Source organism: Papaver somniferum, unplaced genomic scaffold, assembly GCF_003573695.1.
Source record: "Papaver somniferum cultivar HN1 unplaced genomic scaffold, ASM357369v1 unplaced-scaffold_3, whole genome shotgun sequence".
Taxonomy (NCBI): Eukaryota; Viridiplantae; Streptophyta; class Magnoliopsida; order Ranunculales; family Papaveraceae; genus Papaver; species Papaver somniferum.
Window position 1 is genome coordinate 2276443 of NW_020641039.1, and position 10685 is coordinate 2287127.

A 10685-nucleotide genomic window follows, 5' to 3' on the forward strand; every position below is an offset into this window, starting at 1 on the left:
AACAAATATTAAAGAAAAAGATTTCAAGATTTAGCGGTCCGGTTTGTGTGGTCAGCAATGTTAATTGACTAACCCACCAGCAGCATCTGCACCTCGTTTATTTAACTAGCCACCTACCTATTCAGCCTATTGCGTCTTCCACCACCATCAATCCTTTTTGTCGGCCTCACTTTAATTTCATTTCAATCACTCTGCCAGCCTCTGCCCTGTAATCAAATACACTGTGCCACACCCACATGCGTCATGCATACATAAACAAATAATGCCAATGACCTCATGCATAACCATTTAAAATGTCATGATTCATCATGAGTGTTGGCCTATTTTGTTTGCCTATACAGTAAATAAATTACGATCTTGATTGGTTCATGACTTCGTTCATTTTCATCACAAAGTACGAATACCAGAGACATTTTCTTGAGAAACTCACATTGAGATGACACGTAGACGGAGTATAATCTGTGGGACCCACATGAGAGCAACACAAAATTTCATCATGATCATTTTGCAAAATGGCAAGATTTAAGGCTTCGTGATTCAGAGTCTAGTCCTCCCAAAGTAGACCGACAAAAGAAAATTTATCACACCAGATCGTCCGAAGCAATTTATTAAATATAGTCCTGTTCCTACAGTATCGTAGTTTAACTACCTTGATAGGCTTTTTTGTCGCTGGAGGAAATTGAACAGTGCAGATTTGATTTATTTAAGTTCTTTTTGCGAGGATCTCGAGGTTGACTCTGTTGATGACAGAAGAAAGCTCTGATAAAGGACCGAGTCTTTTAATTTTATCAGAGAAATGTAATGATGAGGTAAAACAAGGACATGGTACTTAATTAATAGAAAATTTTGAGGACAAATATGTCAATTTTGGTCTGAAATGAACACAAATGTCTATGGACAGAGTTACTAAGGACGGAGACGATGTCGTGGTGGAGAATATTATTTTACTTACTTTGGCAACTCTTCCTCGGAAGAAAGAAATAAATAGACTGTGTTATGTGATGGGCTCTGTTATTGGAAATTGGGTGGTGGGGATTGAGGCCGTCGCACTGGCGATCTGGCATGTTAACACACTAACTGTTGAATATCTGATCAACATTCAATTAGGGTCAGATTAAATATATATTTGGTTAGTCATATGTAACTAGAGATAGAGGGGATAGACAGTACGTAAGCAAAATATGGGACCATAATGTTGCTTTTTATTAATCAAATTTTATTTCATGATTCAGTGGGTACCATATATCCACGACAAATTATAACATAATCTCTTATTAATAAAATGCATGCTTCAAAAAAAAAAAGACAGTACGTAATGGGTGAGCATGGGCCGGTATGGACCGGTTTTCGCCTCATCCGCATCCAATCCATTACATTACGGATTTCAAATTTGGCATCAGCATCCAATCCACATCCAATGGACGCACGGATGGACGGATTGAATGCGGATAATCTAATGGATTTGTTTTAGTTAAAATTTATAGTAAAGAAAATAAGCTGACACAAATGACTCCTTATAAAACCTGCATATCCTATATATGTATACAAATATAAATAGAGGAAGGATCCCTTCACACTCTTATTATCACACTATCTCACACATTGGACGTCATTTTTGTGAATAAAAATCAAACCCTAACGGATTTGAAGCTAATATTTTTAGGATATGTTCCTCTTACTAAGTTCTACATGCCTACCAAAAATGAGCTCATTCCGAAATATAAACCTCACAATCTGCCGATCTTAATTTCGACGGCCAGAAATGCACGGATTTTCAATGACTCATTTTCAAAGTAGTAGATGATGGTGTTATAGGTCTCGGAATACGCTCATTTTCGGATATGGATGTCCAACGGATTTTCAACTGCTCATTTTCAAAGTAGTAGATGATGGTGCTATGTACAACACCCCAAGCAAACATCTTAAAAATTCCTAAATGATCCATAATATTTTTTGAACTATATAAATGCCCTTAATTTAACGGATATGGATGTCCAACAGATTTTCAAGGTTGCATCCGGGCCCGATCCGTTGTCCATCGGATTTCAAAAATTTCATCCGCATCCAACCCATTAACGAACGGTCCGAACATCCATCCGCAAATGAACGATTGGCCCCGATTAAATCCGCGAATTACGGGCCAAATGCTCACCCCTAAGTACGTTACTGTTTTGGTTTGAAGAGGCATAAGTGGTTATCTGGACATTTCAGTTTTGGACTTGAAAAGACATGTCCATAAGAAGTGACCTAATGCCCAAGAGATATGTCTTCTGGTATAGGTTTTGAAGAGACGTATCTATTCTCTTTGAAATCTGTAAAAGGCTGTTCAAGCAGTACTTGGAGAAATAATTCTATCTCTTCCCCCTTTTCTAGACGAGTAGAAAATACCAGTTAGAGTTCAAGGATGATTCGTCGATTGTTGTTGATCGCCGATCACACAAAGGCTTAATTGTATCATGGAAAACGGTTTGCATTCGATCCCGTAACAAACTCTTAGTGAATGGGAGCAAATAACGTTTTAAGGAAAGCGATTACGCGACTTCAAGCCATTGATGTATCGATTCCATACCCTAAACTTCCAACAATCTTAAAACATTATACGAAGCAGTGGAATCAGAAACTACTAAGGATTTCGTCAATTAAGTTGAAATCAAATGAACAGAAAAAAAAAAAAATTAAAGAAGAGATGAAGAAGGCTGTTGAAAATTCTGGAGTACAAGTGTATGTACCGTCTTTGGAGAAAGGATGTCTCCTAATAAAGCATCGTTGCAGTTCAAAGCGAAAACTAAAGGGAACTCGTTATCAGATAAGTTGCTTATTTCTCTTTCTTTCTAGTTTTGATCTCATTAATTTAGATCATGAGAAAATACCAGGACACATAAGATTGTTTACCATGCTCTGTTATATGTTTAAAGTCAGTTAAGACTTTAAACTTATTCAATGGATAGTTCTAGACAGGGAAGTTAGCGTTAATTCAATTGTTTGGGCATTTGAATTTTGTGTTCATGGTATACAGAGTACTAATACTAAACTAGTGCGACCGTTGCCATGGTGGGAGGGCCGACCGAAGAACTTGACGAAACGACACCACTATCCCGTTTCTGAAAAAAATGATATTTTCGCTCCGTTCCAGAAAAAATGATACTTTCATCCCGTTTCAGAAAAAGTGATACTTTCGCGCCGTTTGAAACGGAACAAAAGTATCACTTTCTATGAAACGGCGTGAAAGTATCACCTTTCCGAATGCGAAAATATCACTTTGCTGAAGCGACATAAAAATATCACTTTTTTCGAAACGAAATATTAATCGATCAATAAACCAAAATATGGTTGCCCGAGTACAAATTAGTTGATCCATAAGAGAAATATCCATGTAAACTTTACCGACTAAAAAAAGTTGCATAAAAAACACCGCAAGAAGTCCAAAAAGTTGAACGGGATTAGGACGGAAGTTTGCCAGGAAACAGTTCAGGTAACCGGTAAGGTCAAACCAGTAGCCGGTCAAACGAGTCACCTCAGCATGTCAACTAAAATCGGTCAAACTCAGACCGATCTGGTTGGTTCAACTCAGTGAGTCAGGGTCTAACTCAGAATGTGAGGCAGCTTCAGTTAACTGACTCGTTTGAATGGTCAGAGCTTGAGCTGTTGCAGGCCATTGCTTCTTGCACAGGCCATAACTGTGTGTTGCTTTATGTTGCACCATTGTGGCGCTTCAGTGCTTCAATTCCAGCTATGCTAGCGCTCACTTCTACCATCTGCAGCTTCAGGCCATTGCTTATTGCATAACCAGGACCCTCGACTCAATCCACCATCACCCGCTCTGATTTCCTTGAGCACCAGTTCATTCACCACTGCAACAACCAACTCAACAACACAGTCACTTCCTAACTAGCCATTGCACAACATCTCTGTTAAATCCATTTCCTTCATCAATTCGAGTAAAGCATCACCAACTGCAGCTGCAATTCCTGCTTCATTCTGGCCAAGACAGACACTAGCAGATCTCATCCCCATCTGTGCTTTCTCCCTTGCAACCATCTCCAGCATCACCAACAGTATCAGCTCCATAATTCCAACAGCTGCAACATGAATCTGTTCCATTCAGTTCATCTCAGATTCCAAACACCCACGAAACCACACAGCAATTCCATTCATTCTTCATTAATTTCTCGTTCTCAAAACCAAATCCATCCAAAACCCTTATGTATCTTCTTGTTCTTCAACTCAACAGCAAATATCAAACCCCATGAATTCCAGTCAAAAACCCCAGCTTCAATCATTCTCGATCTGAATCATACCATCACTCAAATCCACTAACCTGTTAATTCTTCTCAAACATCGAACATCTTACTGCAATTTCAGACTTGAGTTAAACCCTGTTTCCTCCATTATTCATCACCGATTCTTCCATTAGCAGCAAACAATCATCAATCACCCAACACAGAGATTCAATTTCTTCTTTAAACTCCCCCAATTCTTCAATCTTCACGTACAAATTTGAACTCAAAATCCCTAATTTTCCTGTGAACGGAATAGAAATCCCGGGATCGAATACCAATAATGATGACGAAGAGTGGTGGTGATTGAATCTGCTCATGAAGGAGGTGGAGGAGAGTGGTGGTGTTTCAGAAATCTGCTGATGGAGAATTGTCGAATAATTCAGTTTCGAAGAGGTGGGAACGGAGGAGGAAAAGAAAGAAGAAGAAGAAGAAGAAGAAGAAGAAGAGAGAAAAAGAAACAGAATCAAAGAGGTGGCCGGGATTCGACACATTAACCTCTACCTCGATTTTGACAAAAATGTCCCTCAACAATTAAAACATTTCCAACCTCCGTGTCCTTTTTTCTGCCCACGAAGTTGACGTGATTACCCTTCAATTTGTGTTGTATTTACATTAGTTTTAGTGAGAAATGGAAATATAGAGGGGCTCTTTAGTCCTTTCATTGTTGATTGAATTTTATTTGGGACACCAAAATCTAATGTTTTTATGTCAATTGATCACTTAATATTTACAAAAAAGTGGTCATATAAAGGTCCTTCCTCGTTTCGTTCGGTCGGTCCAATTAGGTTTGTGTGATTTTTGGATTTTATTGTGTACCAGAAAATTGTTTGGTTAGGCTCGTAAGGTCTTTGACATAATGCCGTTAACAATAACTTTCCTTAAACTTGTGGGAAAATTAGTACTTAACGTGACTAATTTTACTTGCAATTTAGTAAATTAGATCATGAATATTTGTGAACTGTTAACTTAGAAATTTGCATAGTATTGATAGATACCAGGATAGTGCCAGATATAGTGCAAATTTGTGATGCATATATTTGAAGTAATTAAAGTGTGGGGTATCTTACTGTCATTCAGAATTTGGTTCATGTTCTCTTCTACTGTTGCATGCATTTGTTTAGAGTATGATGTATTTTAGTGTTTACAAAACATGAATGAAATCTTGCTCAATTCTCACTGAAAGGCACTTGGCAATGCATTAGTGATTTTGAATTCAAAACAAACAGATGATGACTGTTTTGGATTGGAACTGGATTAGCAATATAATCTATGGCGCCACATTAGTTTCCCACTAATTAATATGAGATTGTAGATACAGAGTGCTATGTACCCGAGAGAAATAGAATCTCTGATGGGAACTGTGAATTTCATATGATCTTAATCTATAAGAATCATTATGTTTGGTCTGGGCTTATAGTAGCCACACTTAAAGCATGACTTTAAATGCACATCTGTTGAGAACTGTTTAATCTAATTATGGATTTGGTTTGTTTTCGAATATAGTTGCAAACAGAACCATAAGGGATGTAGGGAATTTTATTTTGGCACCCAGTTGCTAAGCAAAAGGCAAATCAAAGCTATATAGAAAAACCATTGTATGGCAAGCATGGATTAAATTCTGAAACCAGAGTACCTCAAAATTGTGGGGGTGGTTGTTGTCATATAACAAGAGTGTTATAATGATAAATTCATAAAATTTGAGGTTGGTGGATTTCTTGAATCCATGACTACTCTTGAATTTGGAACTAAACCTATGAAAGAGATCATAGTATTGTGATGTGGCTATCATTAGACTTTGAATCTAATAGATGAGGCCAATCTAGTTTGGGAAAAGACCTTTTTGTAAGGTTTGAAATTTAGTTTGGCAAGCTCTTTTGCAGGGATTTGCATTTGAAAGAATTCATATTGAATTCTGTACATAATGAATATGGGATTTAAACCTCCGTGATATTGAATCACCGGTAATGGTAACCCAACCAACCACTAGGAAATGACTAGTTCGTCGGTTTAATGGGTAAACACAAGTTACCGATAAGTGATTAGTTTCAACACTTAAATTTTGAATCTCAATTGTGAAAATGGGTGTTGATATGTTCCGTTATGAATAGAGGTTGATTTAGTAGTCTTAATGAAGTCCAGTTCTTTATGAACAAGTTTCCAAAATAACGGGAAAACTGGAAGGATTTCACCTATGTGAGCATAGAAGTGGTGCCGCTTCTGATAAGAGTGAGGTTCGCTTGGGATTGCTCATGAAACCAGGCAAGCACAAGGCCATAATAGTGCTAAGCGAAAATCGAACTCATTAAAGGTATCGATGTTTCTATGTGGGTGGTGTTTCCGGTTGTGTCACATAGGAGTAGAGGTTTAAAGCCAAGGCCACCATCAATTTCGACATAACTTTGAAACGTTTACACTAAGCAAAAGTTTAATCTTCGTGACACCTTTATGTATGCATAGAATCATCACATTATTCGTTTGACTTGTATATTTAATATGGTGGGGGATTGTTGAATATCTGATCAATATTCAATTAGGGTTAGATTAAATATATATTTGGTTAGTCATATGTAACCTGCAAGAGATAGGGGGAATAGACAATACGTTACTGTTTTGGTTTGAAGAGGCATGAGTGGTTATCTGGACACTTCAATTTTGGACTTGAAGAGACATGTCCATAAGAAGTGACCTAATGCCCAAGAGATATGTCTTCTGGTATAGGTTTTGAAGAGACGTATCTATTCTCTTTGAAATCTGTAAAAGGTTGTTCAAGCAGTACTTGGAGAAATAATTATAACTCTTCCCCCTTCCCTAGACGAGTAGAAAATACCTGTTAGAATTTAAGGGTGATTCGCTGATTGTTGTTGATCGCCGATCACACAAAGGCTTGATTGTATCCTGGGAAACGGTTTGCATTCGATCTCGCAACAAACTCTTAGTGAATGGGAGCAAATAACGTTTTAAGGAAAGCGATTACGCGACTTCAAGCCATTGATGTTTCGATTCCATACCCTAAACTTCCAACACTAACTGGTCTTTGCAACCATCATCATGCGTCGGGCTGACGACATAAAGCTCGAAAACACTATTCTTCTTACACACATTTAAAATTTAAAAGGTTAGCAAGCTTACTCCTAGGGCTGAACATGGTTTCGGTTTTCCATTGGAAACCGAACGAACCAGACCAATAAGGAAGAAACCGAACCAAAACCATTTAGATTTGGATTGGTTTGGTAAAAAAAGTTGAAAAACCGACATTACTGGTTTGGTTTTGGTTTGACCTGAAAACAAACCAAAAACCATTGGAAAACCGATAAATATAGACAGTTGATTAAAATCAGATATATTTAATCTACCACGTCCATAACACACTTTGTAAACCTAAATTCTAAACCTACGCTACACATTTTCTTTCTCTTATTATCCTCTTCGTAAACAGTCGCCAGAAGCAAAAAAAAACCTCTTCATTTTCTACACCAGTCCACCACCATCTCCAGCCATAATGAAACCACCACCTAGTTCAATCTTCTCTTCGTATTTCTTCTTCTTCTTCTTCTTCTTCTCAATCTTCGTTTTTCTTCTTCTTTTCAATCTTCCCAGTTCTCAGATGTACCGAAATTCCCAAACTTAGAAACATCTTCTCACTAGTAACGTAACCAAATCGATTATCTAAGTCGACTGTTTTCATCATTTCAAGGTACTTCAACTCGATGATGATGATAATTTTGCTGATTTAAGCTTATAATTTATAATTTTCAAAACTAGGGTTTACTAAAATTGATTTTGCATAATTGATTTTGTAGGTTCCCTTTGATTCAATCATGGAGGATTCACAATCAACACCTGTTAGTTCCTATTTCTCAACTAGTTTGGGTTTGATTATGGTTTTGATAATTAGTAACTCTGATTCTATATGATAGCATATTTGTTATTGACCCTATTTTGATTCACCATATGTATTCACTACTTGGTTATATTGAAGTTATGGAAGGCTCAAACATTGGAATGGCAATGCTGACATTGATGATTGATATATATGTAGTGGTTAGAGACAGCACCGGCCTGAGAATCTATTCCCTGAACCATGGATATGTACACCGTAATGGATAGAATTTGATCGCTTATGTTTGATGCGCCAACTGTAAACCCAAGCATATATAGCATAATGAATTTATATCCGAATGATAGATAATGAAAAATTGTTAGATGATTGTTATGTTAATGGATCAGAATACTATGTTCAGGTCTAACAGTTTCAACCTTAAAAGTTATTTATGTGTGTAAAGTGTTTATTAACGTTTTTCTTTTCTCTGTTGCTCATAAAAGAAAACTGTTTCTTTGTAGTTTGTTTTTCCTGATTAGGGTAATCAAACATCAGGCCATTTACACAAAATTGGTGGTACCCTGAACACAACTTAGTTCCAAGTAACCTAACCTATTGAGTCACGTGTTAGTCAACATGATTTTGGTAATGCATTTGGTGAATCGCCTGTTCTTGCTGAATACACACCCCCTTCAACTTACCCATATTAGCATTCAGCTACACATGAAACTAGTTTGAGATTGAATGTAATGCGCTGAAGATATTCTGTGAAACACTTCTCTTAGTTCATTAGCTTGTGTTCTTTGGATGTTATTTGATTTTCCCAACTGAAAATAGTTGTTGTTGTTTGATATGAAATCTGTTCTTACATGTCATATGATTTAAATGCAATTTGATATGTTTTTTTTACATGTTATCTGATTTGAATTTCTGCCTTGTTTATATTCAGGCTTCCGTTAACTCAAATGCAATGTTTCCACCACTACATCCTCCTCCAAGATCTTCTAACGCCTCTACAGAAGTTAGTTCAGTTGGACTAGTACCAACTGCAGGTGAAGCTCCATCTGCACCAGCTGCCAATGTTTCCGATGTTTCACCAGCTTCTAAGAAGCGGAAGAAAACTTCATGGGTATGGGATCACGTTGATATAGACCATGCACCTTCGACAATGGTAACTTGCAAGAAATATAAACAAAGAATGAAAGCTGACTTCTACACATGGGACCGGCTCCTTGAATAACTATTTAAAAAAGTGTCTGAATCTTATTCCTAAGGATTCTGGTCAGTCGACTCTTTCTTTTGAACCTGCTAGGCTGGGAGAAGATGAAAAGTTAGTTGTTGTAACTTTTTGTCAGGATTCGTGTAAAAAATCATTGGTTATATTGATCATGGTGGATGAGCATCCTTTTAGAATAGTTGAGGGGGAAGGTTTCCGAGAATTTTGCAGCGTACTTGAGAGTAGACTCAAGATACCATCTCGTATCACTGTACGAAGAGATGTTATGGAACTGTTCGCGTACGAGAAGAGAGATTGAAGAATTATTTCAAGGTTAATAAAGTCAGAGTTTGCGTCACCACTGACACATGAAGCTCACTTCAAAAGTTGGGATATATGGTTATTACTGTACATTGGATAGATGCTAATTGAAGTTGCATAAGAAGATAATTAGTTTCATCCAAATTATAGGTCATAGAGGTGAGACTATTGGTAGGATGATAGGAACATGCTTGTTAGATTGAGAGATCGAAAATGTGTTTACTATAACTTTAGATAATGTTTTTGCCAACGATGTAGCTATAACATATCTGCAAAATCAAGTGCTCAGAAAAAATTCAGATTTAGTGAAAGGTTTCTTACAAGTGAGATGCACTGCTCACGTCCTTGCCCTTGTTGTGAAGCATGGAATGAAGGAGTATGACATGTCAATTAAGAGAATAAGGGCAGTAGTGAAGTATTGTATGGGCTCTCCTGCAAGATTGAAAAAATTTATGGACTGTGTCACTTATGAGAAGATTGAATGCAAGAAGGGTTTGGTCCTAGATGTAGACACCCGTTGAATTTGACATTCACAATGTTAGACTCAGCTGAGAAGTATCAGCAAGCTTTTTGAGAGGTTAGAGTATGAGGACAAGGCATTCAAGAAGAAGTTCTGTTTTGTTGAAAGTAAAATTCCTTCAGTTTGTTCCACTTATAGTACTTCCACTGTTGAGATCCAACCTGACTGGGATGTGGATGAAGACCAAGATGCAGGCTTAAGTTCCGATGAAGAAGTTATTGCTACTTAAAAGAGAGGAAAGAAACGCAAGAAAACAAGTTCTGATAAGGCCCCACCACCACCTCCTTTGCACGGGCCATACCCATCAGATTGGTCGTATGCTAGAGCCTTCACGAATTTTTTGAGGTATTTTTTGACTTTACTATCAAGTTTTCCGCTTCTACTCATGTTACTGTACACGAATTCTTGTTTCATGTGAGTGTTATTCATCGAACTTTAAACACATGGGTAAATCACAAAGATACATTTCTTGCTAGCATGGGTCTTAAAATGCAAAGTAAATATAACGAGTATTGGGGATGTTATGAA

At 37.3% G+C, this 10685-nt stretch overlaps 1 protein-coding gene across 1 annotated transcript; it reads left to right on the forward strand.

Annotated features, from left to right (window-relative positions):
* The first annotated feature begins 8004 nt into the window (after positions 1-8004).
* On the forward strand, positions 8005-10005 carry LOC113341542. The gene is made up of 2 exons (XM_026586375.1): positions 8005-8122; positions 9050-10005. Exons 1-2 carry the CDS (start codon positions 8099-8101, stop codon positions 9338-9340), a joined length of 315 nt encoding a protein of 104 aa, XP_026442160.1. The 5' UTR covers positions 8005-8098; the 3' UTR covers positions 9341-10005.
* Positions 10006-10685: the final 680 nt, after the last annotated feature.

Bases quoted from the DNA above. Each gene is read 5' to 3' on its own strand.
- LOC113341542 (XM_026586375.1), top strand. From the start codon at position 8,099: ATGGAGGATTCACAATCAACACCT. The intron at 8,123-9,049 runs GTTAGTTCCTAT...GTTTATATTCAG, and splicing joins AGGATTCACAATCAACACCT to GCTTCCGTTAACTCAAATGC.